The sequence below is a fragment of the Pleurodeles waltl genome, chromosome 10 (genome assembly GCF_031143425.1).
Source record: "Pleurodeles waltl isolate 20211129_DDA chromosome 10, aPleWal1.hap1.20221129, whole genome shotgun sequence".
NCBI classification, from domain to species: Eukaryota; Metazoa; Chordata; class Amphibia; order Caudata; family Salamandridae; genus Pleurodeles; species Pleurodeles waltl.
The window spans coordinates 103,913,346-103,935,733 of record NC_090449.1 but is presented as its reverse complement, the minus strand read 5'-3'; the positions used below and the strand labels follow the sequence as shown (position 1 = coordinate 103,935,733).

The window sequence follows — 22,388 nt, the reverse complement described above, 5'->3', positions numbered from 1 at the left end:
GACCAGAGTGTTTGATACTGCTGCTTGATGCTGCCTAAGAAGGTTAAGGTTAAAGTGATATTAAAAACTTGCACCCTTCAAATGGTCAGAAAATCTCCTGTGACGCTGGGACTTGATGACCACAATAAAAGTATGCCAGCCCACTTTGTTCAGCATTGACTCTTCCAAAACACTCGGGGTGGTCGAGTCAGAAAAGATGCCACGCACTAGAGAGCGTGTCAGGAGTTTGTAGAGTTACAGAAGTGCACAGTTTACTCTGTGCTGCAGCTGGACAGAAAGGTGGAACATCTGATAAACCATGTCCACACCGCCAACCAGCAGAAACTGGGAAATCTTGCTCATCGGGAAGGTGAAGGCGTTGCCAACTTTTGTTAATTAATTTTTAATTTATGATGATTTGTCTGGGGAAGAACTGGACACCTTTGCAGGGCATCGGGAGTTTCAGATTTGTACGTGGATCCCAGGAGATGCCTCTACATAGGATATCAGTTGTTGCATGGGGTCTGCTGAAGAAAGGGATGCAGTCATCAAGGCTGGAGATTATAGGAAGTATGTAGTGTACAGAGGAATTGGTGTTGATATATTTTAATACTTGAGCAGGGAAATGCTTGTGAGGAGGTTTCGTCTGTAACACCTTAGGAAGGTGTTCATCCAGTAGGACCTTTCAGCATCAGTGTGGTACAACGAGGCCAAGTTTGGTTTACAACCAAGTGCATTTGTTTCTAAAAGTTGTTGTGACAAGTTGTTTTGCTGTGTCAGGTTTGAAAGTGGTTAAGTGGCTGATTCGTGGACTTAGATGCGTGTGCCCATGCTAGATGGCCAGTCGGTTGTGGGACAAGATGGTGATCAGTACAGTTGCATACATCTTCTAACATGTATTTGATTTGGTGTGTTTGCATTGAGGCATGCCTTTTACTTCCATGCCCTCTCTCTCATCCTCCACCAACACCCTTCCTCCTTCCATCAACGAACCCGTTTTAGCCGCAAAGAATATTTACAAATGCCTTCATCAGGATGAGATTCTTTGCTACATTCCTATATAGTCATTGAAAAAAATAGGTTTCAGTGTTGTAATAGATAGGTATCGTATTCAAAGCTTACCTTGGTTTAAAAACAGAAATGCACTGAAAAAAAACAAAGGTTAAAGTACCTATTATAGAAAGATGTTGAAATGAGATAAAAACTAATGTTTAAGAACCAATGAAATTCGGGACTTATAGTTTACTGAGCTAAATGCAACTTGTACTCCTTCTGTGCACTGCCTATAACCCCGTGGATTCCATCACTCATGACATGTTAGATATCATCAGTGGCCATCGGCAAAGACCTGCGCCCAACCCCCTGCATACAGCAATGCCTTCACCTGCACAGCTGGTGTTAGCTACAGGCCTGAGACTTAAGTCGGGACCTGCGCCCAACCCCCTGCATACAGCCAGGCCTTCACCTGCGCAGCTGGTGTTAGCTACAGGCCTGAGGCTTAAGCCGGGACCTGCGCCCAACCCCCTGCATACAGCCAGGCCTTCACCTGCGCAGCTGGTGTTAGCTACAGGCCTGAGACTTAAGCCGGGACCTGCGCCCAACCCCCTGCATACAGCCAGGCCTTCAGCTGCGCAGCTGGTGTTAGCTACAGGCCTGAGACTTAAGCCGGGACCTGCGCCCAACCCCCTGCATACAGCAATGCCTTCACCTGCGCAGCTGGTGTTAGCTACAGGCCTGAGACTTAAGCCGGGACCTGCCTCCAACCCCCTGCATACAGCCAGGCCTTCAGCTGCGCAGCTGGTGTTAGCTACAGGCCTGAGACTTAAGTCGGGACCTGCGCCCAACTCCCTCCAGTGTCCAACCAACGCCAATCCTTCAGCCAGGCTTGCCAAACGCGCATTCTCTTCTTTTTTTTCTTGGTTGTTTTTTGCTGTTACTGTGGTACCCACCAAGCAAACTTCCACCACCGTGGTACCGCTGTATCCTGGGATGGAAGCTTGTACAGTCGTTCCAGCAGGAGCACTGCTGTACCTGCTGCTCGATTTTATTTATTTATTTTCTTTCTAATTATTATTAGAAAATGGTGGGGGTGGGGGGCCCTTATGGTTCTCTCCTGCAACTGCCTAAGGGGTCGGGGTCAGAGTGTCAATAACATTTTTTTAGGACACAGGGACTTAGTCTTGAAATGGCGGCTGCAACGTTTTGTTGACAAGTGCTGCTAGATAATCCGATCTCTCCATGTCTGGGTACATGTACCACGGTCCTGAAATGTTCCACATGCTATATGAAGGCAGCATTACAGCACTGATAAGTGCTTCACTTACTCAACTGATGTTTGTGAGAAGGCACATTAAGCCCCTGGGCTGCTGCAGGTCACCATGTGGCTGAACTATTTGTTCACGTTCCAAGTGGCCTTGGCTAGTTTCTGCTAAACTCCTAAATCTCTATATTTTCTGCCTCAGACAATAGTGTAATTTAAGTACCTGCAGACAGTCTTCTGTTATTTTTAAGCTTGATCACATGAACCAGGCTTTTTCAATCTGTTCATTCTTCCTTAAAAAAGGATTTGAAATGTACAAAATGTATTTTATAAAGATTACAAATATTCAGTGTTGGGATACCTTAAGATATGTCTTCTCTTTTTCTCCAGTATCTTGAAAAGTTTTTTTTTCGTCCTTCTACTTTTAAAAGTGCTTTACGAACAAGTATTGGTAAGACCAATAGCTTAGAGTAGGCAGCACCTGTTGGTTTTACCAGTGCTTGATCTCTTTCCATGGTGTGTGTACCTTGTGTTCGTCCTACAGAAATTGCCAGCATCGCCCATAGATTGTGGTCGCTCACACCGGTTTCTGTTTAGTATAATTCTGAGTATTTAATAAAGCACAACTGACTCCAGAGAGCCGTAAGAACTGTGCATGCATGGATTAAAAAAATTATTATTATTAAACAAAAAAATACAATTCAGTATTTCATTAGGTAGTGAAATTCAGCTTGAGGTACGAAGGCTAGAGATGAAAAGCTAAAGGGGATAATAAGCAATAAAATATTTTAGATATATAAAAGTGATAATAGTGCATCTGGCGTTTGATTGCGGAAAGCACCTTTGGTTTAATGAAGTTGCTTGATGTTTTCTTGATATTCAATGTTTGACTCTAACACGCTAATCCGGTGTACAATGTTCCAGAATCTGGCATGAGTGGGAAATTGAAAACAACACGTTTGTCGGCATGTGGATGAGAGAAGGTGATTCTTGTGGGAACAAGAACAGACAAACCAAGGTATGCTATTTGTTTACAGTGTGCTGCATTTTTGTTTCTGTAGTTTACAAAGCTATAAAAGACATTAGGTATGATTGTGCGACAGTGAGTATGTGTTGACTTTTTTTCCAAATTCAAAATGAAGTTTAATTTCCCAAAAATAAAATCTTCGGAAACCTGCAAAGCCTCCTTTGCAGAGTATGGATTCTGTTTCTGGTCAATTAATAATTAAAACCATTTTAAGTAGGGCTGTGGGCGAGTTTTGAAGCTGCAGATTGAAAAGTAACTTATGGGCTCTTTTTGCAATTAGAATAGAGATTATTGTTCACCTTTCCCTAAGAAGTTTCTGACTCCTTAGCTGTTAAGGCTTCCTGCCCCCACCGCTACGTCTTTTTTTTTTTTTTTTTTTCTCCTTACATTTTTCTCTGGTGCGTAGTAGGTTTTTTGATTGGTCCCCATCCTGGTATCCTGTCCGCCTTATTACGATCGCATTACAGCCTATGGATATCGTAATACAGCAGACGGGATATCCGTCACGTTTGTGACTGAGTAGCCTGTCCCTCAAACTCTAAATCAGGCCCAAAGTTCCCCTTCCAGCAGTACCACTCCCGTTTACATCGGTGCTCATGAGGTAGAGTTGTACCCCATGAGCAGCAAAGTGAAGCCAGTTGGGGCTAATGATTTCGACTTGTTTCACTTACAAGTAGTGTGATAGCGCCATGTTGTGCATCACACTAATAAAAAAATTAAAAAAATAATGTTGGGGCGCAGCAAACTTCTTCCTTTCGTCCAAACATCATTTTTCAAAACTAAAATCCTTCTGGTACTTGCACCAAAAGGATTTTCTCCTTAGTGTGGTGGACAAACTGTTCTTATCCACTGCACTAATCTGGGTGATGTAGTTGGGCATAAGCGGTTCACTCCCTGCATTAAAGTGGTGGAGAACTGAAGAGTGATTGGTCTGTTTTTTATCGAAATGCACTGCCATTCTTTGAGACGGATTGGCTGGAGGGAAAGATACTGTGCTCACCATTCGGATAAAATCTATATTTTACTTGAATCATACCATTCTCAGGTTGATACTAAGTTTCCTGTTGCATGAAATCCATATTTCACAGTAACAACGTTATATCTGTAGTTGACATGTCTCGGAGAAATAAGATGTCTGTTTTTTGTGTTATAAAAGGAGCCAAAGGTATTTTGTGCGATATGTGTTTTACTTGTGCTTCTATAGTTCACTGAAAAACCACGGTCAAAAACACAGTTATAGTTCAGACTCAAACACGAAAAACCACTGAAATTTGCCAGACGACCCTGTGTTTCTGCTCCCAGACGTGTACAGACTGGCTCATATGGTCTCTTATGTTGTGTCTGTCTACAGAGGTAGGTGTCTGCCCTTGGGATGACCCCCGGTGCTTGCAGCCATTCTAAGCCTCTTTCACACAGGCCAATTCCTGCCATGGTTCATGCCTGCTCAGCCCCCATGCCCTCAGCCTGCTGGGTAGCTCTTGACAGGGCTGGGTCAGTTCCACTGACCTCTCCTGGAATCTGTTGTTGTTCCAGCCAGGGCTGTCCACTCCTTGCTACTCTCAGGGACGAGACCGCGTCACCATTTGTGGCTCAGGTTCGCGGGTCCTCCTGTGTGTGCTTCTTACTTCCCTTTGGTGTCTCCCCATTGAAAGCTGCTTCATACTAAGTACTCCTGTTCATGCCTTCTCTTGCCCCACTTCAGGCTCTCCCAGGAGGACCACGCTTCACACCAAGGGCTTTTTCATATCTTCTTCTGGCTGAGTGCGCGTTCCTCTTTTGGTGAGCGGTCCAGCCGGGCCTCTCTGGGGTTCACCATTCATGATAGCCAGTGCAGAACTGCCATCTCCACTGTGCTCGACCTCCATCAATTTTGACTTGCAGTTACTCACTTTTTTTGTTGTATGATAATTTTGGTTCAACTTTCAAGACAATCTTTGCAAAAAAATGTTCTAAGGTCTTAACCATGCTTGCTTGCGTTAGCTAGCTAAACTCCAGACCAGAGCTGAGGCTCAGCAAGGAAATGCTCAGACTGTGATGCTTGCGTTGGATATCTGTTCTGTACGCTCCACCAATCTCATAATCTAGGGCCATATGTACAAACACATTTTCCCATAGACACAGAATGGGCAAAACTGCTTGCTACATCTGGCCCTTAGTCCTCTAACCCTCACCCCATTCCTGGCCATTATGGCTCCTGACCTTTTTCCTCGCCTCCTGATACTAAGGCAAGAGAAGAGGTGTGAGAGCGAGTGACTGCGAAATGCAGGGCTAATCATGGTTCGTAATCGAGAATAGCGCCATGCCACAGCCATCTCTCCCTGCACACTGTTGCTCGTTGAGACATAGAGACTGCATAGTAAGGAAGCTGCAGAGCAGAATCAGCCTCCCAGTGCCTGACCTCCTCCTGTTCCTGCAGCTCACCTCCTGCACCTGGCGTCCCATCGCCACCATCTACTCTCTCCGCTGTTCTCCTCTGCGGCTGTGCAGTGTAGTTGCTTCTGCACATGCTTGCACCGTACGAGTCCCTCACCATTCTTCTGCTCTCTGTATAGCTGCGTGCCACCAGTGATCCCTCCGTGATTGAAGGTTCGGTGAATTAGAAGATGCACAGCTCAGCAGTGAAGACCAGCTGCTTCCTTGCACGTTTCTGTTTATTTGGGACAAAGCAGATATAGTGAGTCAGAAATCTATACAGAGTAAAGCTCATCAGTACCTCATATATCTCTCTTGTTCTCCTCTTGACAAAGAGCGAGGCAAGGAATACCGATTCTTTAAATAGCAGTAGAGTATTAACCAGTGCCTCTCAATGACACACTTTCATACCTGGAAATACAAATCAACGTCCTGTGTGTTACATTTGCTGAAGCTTGAGTTGATACTACAGGGAGTGCAGAATTATTAGGCAAGTTGTATTTTTAAAGATTATTTTTATTATTGAACAACAACCATGTTCTCAATGAACCCAAAAAACTCATTAATATCAAAGCTGAATATTTTTGGAAGTAGTTTTTAGTTTGTTTTTAGTTTTAGCTATGTTAGGGGGATATCTGTGTGTGCAGGTGACTATTACTGTGCATAATTATTAGGCAACTTAACAAAAAACAAATATATACCCATTTCAATTATTTATTATTACCAGTGAAACCAATATCACATCTCAACATTCACAAATATACATTTCTGACATTCAAAAACAAAACAAAAACAAATCAGTGACCAATATAGCCACCTTTCTTTGCAAGGACACTCAAAAGCCTGCCATCCATGGATTCTGTCAGTGTTTTGATCTGTTCACCATCAACATTGCGTGCAGCAGCAACCACAGCCTCCCAGACACTGTTCAGAGAGGTGTACTGTTTTCCCTCCTTGTAAATCTCACATTTGATGATGGACCACAGGTTCTCAATGGGGTTCAGATCAGGTGAACAAGGAGGCCATGTCATTAGATTTCCTTCTTTTATACCCTTTCTTGCCAGCCACGCTGTGGAGTACTTGGACGCGTGTGATGGAGCATTGCCCTGCATAAAAATCATGTTTTTCTTGAAGGATGCAGACTTCTTCCTGTACCACTGCTTGAAGAAGGTGTCTTCCAGGAACTGGCAGTAGGACTGGGAGTTGAGCTTGACTCCATCCTCAACCCGAAAAGGCCCCACAAGCTCATCTTTGATGATACCAGCCCAAACCAGTACTCCACCTCCACCTTGCTGGCGTCTGAGTCGGACTGGAGCTCTCTGCCCTTTACCAATCCAGCCACGGGCCCATCCATCTGGCCCATCAAGACTCACTCTCATTTCATCAGTCCATAAAACCTTAGAAAAATCAGTCTTGAGATATTTCTTGACCCAGTCTTGACGTTTCAGCTTGTGTGTTTTGTTCAGTGGTGGTCGTCTTTCAGCCTTTCTTACCTTGGCCATGTCTCTGAGTATTGCACACCTTGTGCTTTTGGGCACTCCAGTGATGTTGCAGCTCTGAAATATGGCCAAACTGGTGGCAAGTGGCATCGTGGCAGCTGCACGCTTGACTTTTCTCAGTTCATGGGCAGTTATTTTGCGCCTTGGTTTTTCCACACGCTTCTTGCGACCCTGTTGACTATTTTGAATGAAACGCTTGATTGTTCGATGATCACGCTTCAGAAGCTTTGCAATTTTAAGAGTGCTGCATCCCTCTGCAAGATATCTCATTATTTTTGACTTTTCTGAGCCTGTCAAGTCCTTCTTTTGACCCATTTTGCCAAAGGAAAGGAAGTTGCCTAATAATTATGCACACCTGATATAGGGTGTTGATGTCATTAGACCACACCCCTTCTCATTACAGAGATGCACATCACCTAAAATGCTTAATTGGTAGTAGGCTTTCGAGCCTATACAGCTTGGAGTAAGACAACATGCATAAAGAGGATGATGTGGTCAAAATACTAATTTGCCTAATAATTCTGCACTCCCTGTAGGGTGAAATGTACATCATCTTATGGGGACATATATTGGCTTTGTAATCAGTTAAAAAAAAATGTTTCATTTTTGCATTTATGGCCATACTTTGCATCGATAAACAAGCTTCATATGACTGACTTGTAGCCACAACAAAATTCGTTTTTCACCAATCTTTGGCGGGTGTTGACTGACCACAGCTACTTGCTCTAGATTACAAATGACTTACACATAGCGATTGGGGCACAAATAAGGTTCCACACATTCTAACCACAAAAGGTACAGACCGCAGAGCAGTTAGCCTGAGGTGCACAAACACAGTAGGGCACCAACCAACTCATCCCCCCACCCCGGAGGACTAAAGGCCAATGCCTTCCTAAGCAACTAAGAACAACATAAGTTGGCACACTGATGTGGCACAGATAACCTCAAAGTCTATTAATGTGGATTAAGGCAAAGTCAAAGTTCACTCGTGCAAAGCAGATGGCAGTCCAGCGTTCTAGTTATAAAACATTTCCTTTATTTGATGCAAAAATGTGTGATTTGTACCTTGACATGATCATATGCACTTCATATGATTATGTCACAGACTACAATCAAATCACAGATATTTGTCACCTCAGTTATGTTCATACCACTTTAGTTACATTTTCTTTCTAATTTTCTTCCTTTCTTCAGGTTCTTCTTGTTTGCGGAAGAAGCAATAAATTGGTGCAAGTGTCTGAGCCAAGTACCTGTGTGTACTCCCTGACCTTCGAGACACCTCTGGTCTGCCACCCTCATTCTCTACTAGGTATGACAATGCAGGCATGCCACTATGGTTGCTAAGTTGAATGCCTTCCAAGGTTTGCACTTCACTCACTCCTAAGGTTGAATAAAATATGCTGGGAAGAGATTTTATTTGCAAGAAGGACCTCTATGCTTTCCACATCACTAGTCACTCATTAGGTCGCAGCCTACCAGACAACACACGTCTGGTTTGCTAAAGAAATCTTTGGGTCTTTCAGAAAGCTGACCTGGGAATGCATTCCGTTCGTTAATTACCATTGGGTTTGTGGTTTGTAACTCGCACTTTCTGGTTTTCCATTTGCTGGCTTTATTTGCTTTAGGCTCTCCAGGTCCAGTTCTCCTCTCTCGTTGCCTAAATCATGTTTTCTGTATTCTTCGCCAAAATTAACATTTGCAGTGCATTCAAAGACTGAGGTCAAATGACAGGCGCTGTCTTCAAAGGGCGCTGTTTTTACTTTTCTTTCACTGACTTCAAAGTGAGAGGTTTATGTGACAATCTTGCTGGATACTGGGGAATGGGAAAGGTTTTTTTTTCTCTAGCATATGACAATATTTAAATGAACTAAACTGTATGTATTTCAGAAAATATCAGCATTATTAAAGCACAGATGAAGCACATCTTTTGTTATTCCTGAAATGTGTGGAAACAAATACTTTCATATGATCAAAATGAATAATTAAACTAAATGATACCATTTCCACACTTTATCGTTTAAGCACTGTATAGTGTTATTAGTGAAACCGTATGTCTGTGCAAATGTAATGGTCATTTTAATTGAAAATGTGTTGCCTTTAATGGCAGTGTGCTACCACACCATGAATACTCCACTCTACGCCATTCCACTCTACTCTGTACCACTCTGCACCATTCCAGTTTACACCACTTCATGCCACTGCACTCTGCACCGCCCCACTCTATGCCATTTCATGCTATGCCTCTCTACTCTACTCTCTACCACTCTACTCTTGGCCAATGCACTCTTCACCACTGCACGCTACACCACCCCAGTCTTGGTCACACCAATTTACTTTGCACAACTCCATGCTACAGCACTGTATTATACGCCACTCTTCAACGCTGCACTCTAGGCCACTGCACTCTATGCCAATAAACTCTACCCCAATGCACTTTACTCTGTAACATTCTGCTCTGTGCCCCTGCATTCTAGGCCAATCCACTGTATGCCACTTTAATCTACTCTGCACCCCTGCACTCTGTGCTACTGCATTCTTCACTGTTTTACACCATTACACTTTATGCCACTCTATGTAACTGCACTCTACCCTGCAACACTCCAGCCTATGCCACTTTACTCTACTCTGAAACAATCTACTTTACGCCACTGCACTCTAAGCCACTCTAAGCCACTGCACTGCTCCTTGCACCACTCTACTCTTCACCACTGCACTCCACTAATGCACTCTACACAACTGCACTTTGTCACTGCCCTCTACACCACTGCATTCTACCCTGCATCACTACACTACACCACTGCTCTCTATTCCAGCATACACCACTGTACTCTGACACTCCACTCAGCATCACTGCACTCTCTGGTACTGCACTGTCACTGCACCCTACTGTGCATCATTCTACACCACTGCACTCTATGCCACTCGACTCTGCACCATTCAACTGAACGCCACTCCACTCTGCACTGCTTCGCTCTGCAAACTCCACTCTATACCAGTGCGTTCTACACTCTTTGCATTCAACCAGTTTCACTCTATGCCACTATACTCTGCAATGCCAATGCACTTGCACTCTACACCAGTCCACTCAACTCTATGCTACTCCAGTGTATGCCACACTATGCAACTTCAAACTATGCCACTCCAATACACCATACTCTGTGCCACTCTTCTTTACGACACTCTACTCCTCTCCACGACACCCTCTTCTAGGCCACTAACTTTTAACCATGCTGAACAGCAGCCACGCTGGTGAACAACATGGCCAAAACACATTTGCAAAGCAAATAGCTTTTGCATAGGCAAGACCTATTGGTTGAGCTAATGCATGTTTATTTCAATGCTACTTTTAATTGTATGTACACAAATTTAATGACAGCTCTATCTTTTACATTTCAGTGTACCCTACACTGTCGGAAACTCTGCGGCGTAAATGGGATGAAGCAGAACAGGCTCTCTATGATGAGCTGATTACTTTACAGGTGCCCTTTCTTACTTACTCAAAAACCCAGCTTAAACATCTAACTTACTACAGGCTTGTAAAGCCAGATCAAAGTTACATTTTCAAAGTTATAGAAAATAAGACACATATAAAAATACATGAACTGATAGCAGTTTTTCATAATTATCTTTTGTCGATTGATACACGTGGATTAAAAGCTATAGAGTATTTGGTAAAAAATGCCTTTTTTTTTTTTTTTTTTTTTTTTACATCAGCCAGTGAGTGGCAGCTGGTGACAAAAGTGAAATCATGCTAGCCAACTAGGGAAAGAAAAAGATTGATTTATCTTTGTGCCAGAATAGGATGCATACGGCATATTGCAGCATTCATTATTTTAATGAGTAGCAAAATATTATTTACCACTTTTTATGCGGAACCTATAAATGAATGGTATTGTGAATAGCCTCACTACTAATAGACCGTTTTAATGTTGATTGTGTTTTTGCTTCCAGGGATACAAGAAAAAACTGAAAGCAATTTTTGAAGAAGTCGGCTATATAAAGTCTGCAGTTGGAAAACAATCTGAAAAACAAAGAAAGACAAAAGTTGTTCATTTGGAAACACTGGAGACATGCAAAAACGTAAGAAAATATTCTGCCATAATTCTCTTGAAATTAACACATTTATGCAAAAAATTAATTATGCATAAGTTATGATGATGGTTATAACCGTCTATCCATAGATAGGTAAGGAAGAGGGAAAAAAACATTTTCATCGGGTTTGCTATTTCCGGGGCAGTATACTTCTACAGGAATGTTTCTGTTTTTCAGTTTTCCCTCACTTGGAGGGTTTGAGATTTAGAAGATCGCAAGAAGAGGAATGACCACGATAACTATAACTTCCAAAAAGATAAAGGGAGAAGGAACAGGCTGTGTTCCGGCAATGGATTGTTTCAGCATATTTCTAAAATGGGAGGGTGTTATTCAAAGAGATTTCAGATGTTGAAATCAGCATAAAGATCCCTATAGCAATGGTTCTTCCCTACTAAAGCAAAAACTGCTGATACAAATTTAGACCAAACTCGACATATAGATATTGCTCAGTCCAGTTTAGCTTATTTTAAGTTTTTTTTAAACACTTTTAGTAGTTTTTGAGAATAATAAAACTGAACAACGTGTTGATAATTAGACAGACTAAATTTTTTTATCTGATTGGCTAATTTACTTGCTGTTTGTGAACCACTTGACCTGCGTACAATCATGCACTTAGTTAACTGGTTCTCAAACTATTTAATGTTTTTAAAAACAGGGACATTTTGTTCTACCTTTCCGCAATATGAGGTGCTTGCAGACAGCAAATTATTTGTTACCCAGGTCGTAGGAATTAATTGTGGGTTTATGTGAGACATGTGTCAGAGAAGTGTAAATATCTTTCTCGCCAGCAAAATTGTCTACGTTTAGCCATGGATTCTACAGGCACAATGAGCAAACTTAGGGCAAGATGGCATTAATGCGTCTTTAATTCATAACCCTAACCCTGCCTCTAACCCCAACCCTGAACTTCTGCTATGGTAGACCGTGCACAGCGCCTTTCCGCCAGTGTCGGTTGCTGCTGGTACATTCTAGTTATCGTGCAGCTGTAGAAAAGCATTTGTCGGATTTATTAGAACGTTAACGCTGTATGACGATTATGAACAAGGCCTTCAAAAAGCATTTTAATGCCGTCTGAGTATGATCTTGGAAATTGCTTTCAGATTGACTAAGGGGGAGGGAGAATTATAAAGGGTCAGAAATTGCATTTTCTATTGAACCTCTCATAGGATTGTTATTGATGAGCATTAATGCAAAAATGAGGGTCGGCAGACAATCCCAAATTAGTCCCAATAGCAAAGGTATGTGGATAGGCCATGGCAGAATGCCGCACGCGGTGCCTACACCCATTGTTGTCATTGTTATTTATTATTTATGTAGTGCGCATTCTGCCATTGCAGCACATTTAGTAGCCAAGGAATAGCTTCCCACACGGTTCTGAGGTTTATATTGCAGTGTTGGACTGGCCTGTGGATATGTGCAATTGAGTAGAGAGAATCGGCGTTGCAGTGTTAGATTGTCTAATCCTTGTTGTGATCTGGGTTTGTAGGATGGGGACATTTGGTGGTACAATGTCGTTTACGTGTTTTCTTATTCAATTCACATCACCATTGCCTGGCTGATGTGCAGGATGACTAGTGGAAGCATGCGTATTGGAAGCGCTTGAAGACAGTTGCATATTTGAGCAGTATTGTGTGTGTGGTCATGTGCGTTCTGTTATGTATAGAACTGAGTGTCTGGGGTGACCAAAGGCTAAGCCGTGCATCCAGAGCTAGTGAACACTCTCTTCTTTGCACCTTCGGTGTAGTCATTCAAGAGCTGATTATGCTATTCTGCTCTCTTCTTTGCACATTCAGTGCAGTCATTCAAGAGCTGATTATGCTATTCTGCTGGATTCCCAGCATTACAATTTACTTTCTGTGTGTCGATGGAAACAGGCTTTCTGATAATCTCTTTTAGGTAACCAGCTTAACAGTGAAGACTATCCTTCCTTTGGGCACAATGATACCTTCCTGGCTTTGTTGTATGCGTGTGTGCTGTCTTTCCTCACTTCTGTGTGTGTACAGAGTCCTTCGCTATTACCGACCTTGTGCTTTCTTAGTATAACATTTCAGGTACAAGCAGTGTTTACTGTTGCACCTTTCTGTCACTTTGAGCACCCCCTGCTTACAGATGCTGAGATTTCCCAACAGCACCCCCTGAGACCTTGTGCTCAGGAAATGGGTAGAGCGGCATCCTCTCACTGACTGGGATAATCGTTGTGTATGTCCTGACATAAACGCGCCACCTTAGATCTGCCATCAATTATTTGGAGCACTCAAGCTTAGTGTCACCTACCTATCTCTATGGCTAACTATAATGTCCTGTTAGATCTGCACACAGGACCTGATCCTTTCAGAAGCTTCAGTTCTAGACACCTGCAGCCTGTGTTCTTCCGTAGACACTAGAAGGCTTTTCCTCACCACCAACAAAGCCCACCTCACTGGGCTCTTGCATATTGATAGCAGCATGCAAAGGGTGGATTTGAGGGCTGACATGGCACTTGCTTCCACGGCTAGGTGCTGGTGGGCTTGTGGGATGGAAGTTCCTTTTTCATCTCCTGAAGCTTCAAGTCCTTCTAACAAACCGTTTGGGTTGTGTCTGAACTAGGTAGCAGAAAAATCTAATCTGAAGAGATGACATTTTGCCTGTGTATTGCGGGTTTCAGTGAACATGAAAATCTCACTCGACAGAATGCAAAAAGGCCTAAAGAATAAAATAAAAAAAAGTTCTGATATTCAGCTCTAGATGCAAGGAGAGAGCCCAGCAAATATGTTTACAACATACCAAACTGCAAACCGTTCATTACAGTTACCTAGTCCGACCTTCACTTCCCACACTGAAATACTAAATTCTCGTAGCTGAATGAAGCACCTTCACAGTTGTGCACATGACAAAAACTAGTAAGATAAGGCTTTTTCTTTCTTTATTCGCTTGCTTGCATTAAGCTCCTGTATCTAAGGTTCTGCTGTTCTTGCTCAGCCAGACCTGTTATCGTGGTCATCATCCTCACGAAGTCTGAGTCACACAGAACAGTTCAGCATCACAGCATTGTATTCTTGTCGTACTTCTCCATTCGTGGTGGGGAGACCACAAAATAACACTTGCAATGGTATTCGTGAAGTTGACATCACCAGTCCTTCTGTCCCTTGTGTACAAACCTCTTGAGAAAACTAACCACACTCATGAGAGCTTACACAGTTCGGTGGCATGTGTAGCTGCAGATACACATGCTGTGCATAGTCTGGTGTTGGGCTCGGAGTGTTACAAATTGTTTTTCTTCGAAGAAGTCTTTTCGAGTCACGAGACCGAGGGACTCCTCCCACTTCGGTTCCATTGCGCATGGGCGTCGACTCCATCTTAGATTGTTTTTTTTCCGCCATCGGGTTCGGACGTGTTCCATTTTGCTCCGTGTTTCGGGTCGGAAAGTTAGTCAGAATCTCGGGAAAATTCGTCGGTATTGTTTTGTTCGGTATCGGGTTAGTTAGAACAAATCGACACCGAATCTTGAAGAGCTCCGGTAGCCCTTAGGGGTAATTTCGATCATCCGTCGGGGCCTGGTCGGCCCGACCGCGTGCAACATCGAGACTGATGGAACGGACCCCGTTCCGATTCTGTCCTAGATGCCATAATAAATATCCTTATACGGATCAACATTTGGTCTGTAACTTGTGCCTGTCCCCCGAGCACAAGGAGGATACGTGCGAAGCCTGTCGCGCGTTTCGGTCGAGAAAAACGCTCAGAGACCGAAGAGCCAGGAGGTTGCAGATGGCGTCCACGCCGACAGGACAACAACGGTTCGAGGAGGAGGAAGAAGAAACTTTCTCCATCCACGAGTCGGATTCCGAAGAATTCGACGTCGAAGAACAACCAACCGTGAGTAAAACGTCGAAACAAAAATCACACGAAAAGACTGACAAAGCCCAGGGGACGCCACCGCCAACAGGCCATGGCTTAACCCGGAAAGTAGGAGACCGTCCATCGGCACCGAAAAAGGGCGAGCTGCTGTCGAAGTCATCCGACTCCGGTCGAGATACAGGCACGCAGCAATCTCGGGACCGAGAGAGTGACGCAGAAAAAATTCGGCACTACCACAGCGGCACCGAAGTTGGTCGGCACCGAGAGGGCACGACGCCGAAAAGAAAAAAGATCTTGTCGGAGCCGAAAAAATCCAGAGACACGGTTTCGGTGCCGAAACACCCAGCAACCGAATCGAAAACTGGTTCCTACTCAGAGGAACAGGGACTGTCCTCTCAACTAAAAAAACACAGATTTGAGGAGGAATTACAAACAATAGAGCCAGATCACACGCAAAAGCGGATCTTTATTCAAAAGGATACAGGGAAGATTAGCACTCTTCCCCCAATCAAAAGGAAAAGGAAACTTGACTTCCAGCAAGGAGACAAGCAACCACAAGCAAAGGTGGTAAAGAAGGTAACTCCACCACCCTCTCCACCACCATCAACTCATGCATCACCGGCACAAACTCCACCATTAACACACTCACCAGCTCATACCACAATGAGCCAGGATGATCCGGATGCATGGGACCTCTACGACGCTCCAGTATCGGACAATAGCCCGGAGTCGTACCCAACTAAACCGTCACCACCTGAGGACAGTACATCATATGCACAGGTGGTAGCTAGGGCAGCCGAATTCAATAATGTCTCACTACATTCGGAGCCTATTGAGGATGACTTCCTCTTTAACACCCTGTCCTCCACCCATAGCCATTATCAAAGCCTTCCCATGCTTCCAGGAATGCTAAGGCACTCGAAACAGATATTTCAGGAGCCAGTTAAAAGCAGAGCCATAACTCCAAGGGTGTAGAAAAAATACAAGGCTCCGCCCACAGACCCTGTTTTTATTACATCATAACTGACACCAGACTCAGTAGTTGTGGGGGCAGCTCGTAAGAGAGCCAACTCGCATACATCAGGCGACGCACCACCTCCGGACAAGGAGAGCCGCAAATTTGATGTAGCGGGAAAAAGGGTTGCAGCACAAGCGGCAAATCAGTGGCGCATCGCCAACTCGCAAGCACTCCTGGCGAGATACGACAGGGCTCATTGGGATGAGATGCAACATTTCATCGAACACCTCCCCAAAGAGTTCCAAAAACGAGCGCAACAGGTGGTGGAAGAGGGATAAAGTATCTCGAACAATCAGATACGGTCTTCCATGGATGCAGCGGATACAGCTGCAAGGACAATAAATACTGCAGTCACGATAAGGAGGCACGCATGGCTGCGCACATCTGGGTTTAAACCCGAAATACAACAGGCTGAGCTCAATATGCCGTTTAATGAACAGCAATTGTTTGGGCCGGAGGTGGACACTGCAATTGAAAAATTAAAAAAGGACACCGATACAGCCAAAGCCATGGGCGCACTCTACTCCCCGCAGGGCAGAGGCACATTTGGCACATTTCGTAAAACAACTTTTAGGGGAGGGTTTCGAGGTCAACCCACAGAAACCAGCACCTCACAAACAAGACCACCTACCTACCAGGGACAATATCAAAGGGGAGGTTTTCGGGGACAATACAGAGGGGGCCAATTCCCAAGAAACCGGGGAAAATTTCAAGGTCCCAAAACCCCTCAAAATAAACAGTGACTCACAAGTCACACAACCCCTTCACACAACACCGGTGGGGGGAAGACTAAGCCAGTTCTACAAATCTTGGGAGGAAATAACAACAGACACTTGGGTCTTAGCAATTATCCAACATGGTTATTGCACAGAATTTCTCTAACTCCCTCCAAACGTCCCACCGAAAACACACAATATGTCAAAACAGCATATAGACCTTCTAGGACTAGAAGTTCAAGCATTACTGCAAAAGGATGCAATAGAATTAGTACCAAGTCGACAAAAGAACACAGGAGTTTACTCACTGTACTTTCTAATACCAAAAAAAGACAAAACTCTAAGACCAATACTAGATCTCAGAACACTAAACACCTACATCAAATCAGACCACTTTCACATGGTCACATTACAAGACGTAATCCCACTGCTCAAACAGCAAGACTACATGACAACATTAGATCTAAAAGATGCGTATTTCCATATACCGATACATCCTTCGCACAGGAAATACCTAAGGTTCGTATTCAAGGGAATACATTACCAATTCAAAGTGTTGCCATTCGGATTAACAACTGCGCCAAGAGTTTTTACAAAATGCCTAGCAGTAGTAGCTGCACATATCAGAAGGCAGCAAATACACGTGTTCCCTTACTTAGATGATTGGTTAATCAAGACCAACACGCTAACAAAGTGTTCACATCACACAAATTATGTTATACAAATCCTTCACAAGCTGGGTTTCTCCATCAACTATGCAAAGTCACACCTTTTGCCGTGTCAAACACAGCAATACTTAGGAGCGACAATCAACACAACAAAAGGGATAGCCACTCCAAGTCCACAAAGGGTTCAAACATTTCACAAGGTAATACAGGCCATGTATCCAACACAAAAGATACAAGCAAAAATAGTATTAAAACTCCTAGGCATGTCTTCATGCATAGCCATTGTCCCATACGCAAGGTTGCACATGCGGCCCTTACAACAGTGCCTAGCATCACAATGGTCACAGGCACAGGGTCAACTTCTAGATCTGGTGTTGATAGACCGCCAAACATACATCTCGCTTCTATGGTGGAACAGTACAAATTTAAACAAAGGGCGGCCTTTCCAAGACCCAGTGCCAACATACGTTATAACAACAGATGCTTCCATGACAGGGTGGGGAGCACACCTCAATCAACACAGCATCCAAGGACAATGGGACATACATCAAAGAAAGTTTCACATAAATCACTTAGAACTGTTAGCAGTATTTCTAGCGTTGAAAGCATTCCAACCCATGATAACCCACAAATACATTCTTGTCAACACAGACAACATGACAACAATGTATTATTTAAACAAACAGGGGGGGACACACTCGACACAGTTGTGTCTCCTAACACAAAAAATATGGCATTGGACAATTCACAACCATATTCGCCTAATAGCACAATTTATTCCAGGGATCCAGAACCAACTAGCAGACAATCTCTCTCGGGATCACCAACAAGTCCACGAATGGGAAATTCACCCCCAAATACTGAACACTTACTTTCAAATTTGGGGAACACCTCAAATAGATCTATTTGCAACAAAAGAAAACGCAAAATGTCAAAACTTTGCATCCAGGTACCCACAACGGCACTCGCAAGGCAATGCTCTATGGATGAATTGGTCAGGGATATTTGCGTGCGCTTTTCCCCCTCTCCCTCTCCTTCCATATCTAGTAAACAGATTGAGTCAAAACAAACTCAAACTCCTACTAATAGCACCAACATGGGCAAGACAACCTTGGTATACGACACTACTAGACCTGTCAGTAGTACCTCATGTCAAACTACCCAACAGACCAGATCTGTTAACACAACACAAACAACAGATCAGGCATCCAAACCCAGCATCGCTGAATCTAGCAATTTGGCTCCTGAAATCCTAGAATTTGGACACTTAGACCTCACACAAGAATGTATGGAGGTCATAAAACAAGCTAGAAAACCTTCCACTAGACACTGCTATGCAAGTAAATGGAAAAGATTTGTTTATTACTGCCATAATGATCAAATTCAGCCATTGCATGCCTCTCCAAAAGATGTAGTAGGATATTTACTACATTTGCAAAAATCCAATCTAGCTTTCTCTTCCATAAAGATACATCTCGCCGCAATATCTGCTTACCTGCAGATTACTCATTCAACTTCCCTGTTTAGAATACCTGTCATTAAAGCGTTTATGGAAGGCCTAAAGAGAATTATACCACCAAGGACACCACCTTTTCCTTCATGGAACCTCAACATTGTCTTAACAAGGCTCATGGGTCCACCTTTCGAACCCATGCATTCTTGTGAAATGCAATACTTAACGTGGAAAGTTGCATTTCTCATTGCCATCACATCTCTAAGAAGAGTAAGTGAAATACAGGCGTTTACCATACAAGAACCATTTATTCAAATACACAAGAATAAAGTAGTTCTAAGAACAAATCCAAAATTCTTACCAAAGGTTATCTCACCGTTCCACTTAAATCAAACCGTAGAATTACCAGTGTTCTTCCCACAGCCAGATTCAATAGCTGAAAGAGCACTACATACATTAGACATCAAAAGAGCACTAATGTACTACATTGACAGAACAAAAGTAATTAGAAAGACAAAACAACTATTTATTGCCTTTCAAAAACCTCATACAGGAAATCCAATTTCAAAACAAGGTATTGCCAGATGGATAGTTAGGTGCATCCAAACCTGCTATCTTAAAGCAAAGAGAGAGCTGCCTATTACACCAAAGGCACACTCAACCAGAAAGAAAGGTGCTACTATGGCCTTTCTCGGAAATATTCCAATGAACGAAATATGTAAGGCAGCAACATGGTCTACGCCTCATACATTTACTAAACACTACTGTGTAGATGTGTTATCTGCACAACAAGCCACAGTAGGGCAAGCCGTACTAAGAACTTTATTTCAAACTACTTCCACTCCTACAGGCTGAACCACCGCTTTTGGGGAGATAAATGCTTACTAGTCTATGCACAGCATGTGTATCTGCAGCTACACATGCCACCGAACGGAAAATGTCACTTACCCAGTGTACATCTGTTCGTGGCATTAGTCGCTGCAGATTCACATGCGCCCACCCGCCTCCCCGGGAGCCTGTAGCCGTTTGGAAGTATATCTTCAACATTTGTACATTTGCAAATATATTACTTTAACCTTCATTTTGTACATACGTATTAATTCCATTGCATGGGCACTATTACTAGCATACACAACTCCTACCTCACCCTCTGCGGTGAAAAAAATCTAAGATGGAGTCGACGCCCATGCGCAATGGAACCGAAGTGGGAGGAGTCCCTTGGTCTCGTGACTTGAAAAGACTTCTTCGAAGAAAAACAACTTGTAACACTCAGAGCCCAACCCCAGACGGCGGACTATGCACAGCATGTGAATCTGCAGCGACTAATGCCACGAACAGATGTACACTGGGTAAGTGACATTTTCCTTACACCTCACTAGCAAACCCCAGGAGAAATACGAAATGTGTTACTAAAATGCTTGTTTCTGTATCCGTCGATTGTAAAATTCATCTTTTGCATCATGCGGTCAGTGTGTAGATTTTATGTGGGGATTGTATGTTTGTGTGTACAATTCTGGGAACACAAACTATTATGTGGAATTGCTCTCTCACCAATCATACTGTTTTATTTGTGTTACATTACAGAAATATGAGGAGCTTACAAAAGAAGTACAAAGGCTGAGAGGACTTTTAGCACAGAATGGCATTTCATATGGAAACAAATCAGGTGTGTGTGTGTTTGTTTTATTATTGATTGCATAGGATTGATATTGTTTTTAGTAAAGTGGGAGCGCTCAACATAAATGGGATACATCAAAATGGTGGTAGCATACATTTTTCATTCCAATTCTTGTCTTGTAAGTGGCTGTTGTTGTTCTTCTATGCATAGCTGTAATACGAAATCCGATTGGTTACGACCAGAGTGTCTTCACTTAACTATAATGGCAGTGCTAGTTTCTCGTCTGCTTCCTTTTGAATACTTTTTAGGGATAAACTTTCTATTGTTAACCTCTTTCCACAGATGTCCCCAGCAAAAAAACAAAATATTGTGAAAGTAAGCGGAAAGAATCTTAAACTGCCCTCTGGAGGGGAGAGTTTTGGGTTACTAGTGGGAAAGCGCTCGGCTTTAAAGTTTGGCTGTAATTGGTCACAAAAAGTGCGCCAAGGAAAGACTACTCTGCTTTCTTCAGTGTCCTCAATTGAGTGAACTAGATTGTGAAGAAGTAGGTTTTCTTATGGTAGGTAAGCTTGTTTATCAAAGGATCTGGAGAGAAAGCATCAAATCCTCTTCAGCAGTATAAACTTCCCAAATTGACCATTAGTGCATGATGCCACCACTGCAAATAGGAAATGTGTTCAAAGTCCTAGCTTATTGCAGTGATACTAGCAAAAAAGAGTTCCAGTATGTGCCAATACTGGTGGGCAATAACCCAGGAGGAGACATATGTGACAGACAAAGATTTGTGGTTCAGTAGATAACATAAAAAGAGGTGGCGGGTTGTTGTGGGACGGTAGCATCCCAGATCTAAAGCTTGCCTATCATGGACACTGCACTTATATTTGTGCCCTCTGAATAGCTCCGCCTCAGTGCCTAATCTCAGAACACTTCAAATGCACAAGGCTGTCTAAGGGTGCTTTCCCATTTTTTAGATGAAAAAGCTAATCAAACACTAAAACAGATAACGTAGAAGCAACATCTGTACACTTTCACGATCCTTTCTAAAAGTGAACACATGGAAGAAAAGAGGACCGAGTTGTACTGCAGTCTTACACTAATGTAAAATAAAGTGCCCCTGGCTGGTTCTGAATTCCAAGAAAACTCTGATTTAGCAGTTCATGTTTCCACTCTATCCATTTAACACCCTTATGTATTGAGCGCTGCATTTTTTAGCATCTGGGCATTGTGATTAGTATAGTTCTGTGGCCTGTCCAGGTGGCTACGCTGTGCAATTTACTTTACGGCTTTCATGATGTGAACTCAAAACTCGACAGCAGAAGTAGCTTCTCCAGTGCTGGCAGGTTCTTCAAACTATAGGCCAGACCTGCTAGCTGCATTCACCCAGACTCTGTTAGCTGATACTGACTTTTCCCAGTTAACTCTCCAGAGCGCTTCGAAGAGTGCAAGCCAGACAGTCAGTGCTTATTGCCTCTAATCGCTATTTTTAACGCCCAAGCTAAATGTCCATTACGCTGGCATAATTCACATAATTTCGGGAATTTAGTGTTTAGCCTGTTACACAACATTCCCCAAATTACGCTATAACTCCATAGCGCGCAAAATTATATACCACAGGAACAAAGCAAACAACCACAACCCAAGCACCAGTTTTTTTTGCGTGACATAGAGCCTTGTGTCAATTGGCCCGAGGACACAGTTCACACTAACATATAGCGCTTAATGACAGATTTGTATTCCACTTGATTACGTGTGATTTCTCTACATTTCACGTACTCGAAGCAAATTAAGTGAAATTCGCAAACCCCTACTATT

The 22,388-nt window shown here is 43.2% G+C and overlaps 1 protein-coding gene across 1 annotated transcript in view; it reads left to right on the top strand.

Annotated features, from left to right (window-relative positions):
* Positions 1–22,388, top strand: part of GNPTG (N-acetylglucosamine-1-phosphate transferase subunit gamma) — a 55,400-nt gene that overhangs the window by 20,269 nt on the left and 12,743 nt on the right. The window contains exons 6-10 of the mRNA XM_069209877.1: positions 3,164–3,257; positions 8,372–8,486; positions 10,574–10,656; positions 11,129–11,257; positions 20,543–20,624. Of these exons, the coding sequence (XP_069065978.1) occupies positions 3,164–3,257; positions 8,372–8,486; positions 10,574–10,656; positions 11,129–11,257; positions 20,543–20,624 (503 nt within the window). The remainder of the gene's footprint in view (positions 1–3,163; positions 3,258–8,371; positions 8,487–10,573; positions 10,657–11,128; positions 11,258–20,542; positions 20,625–22,388) is intronic.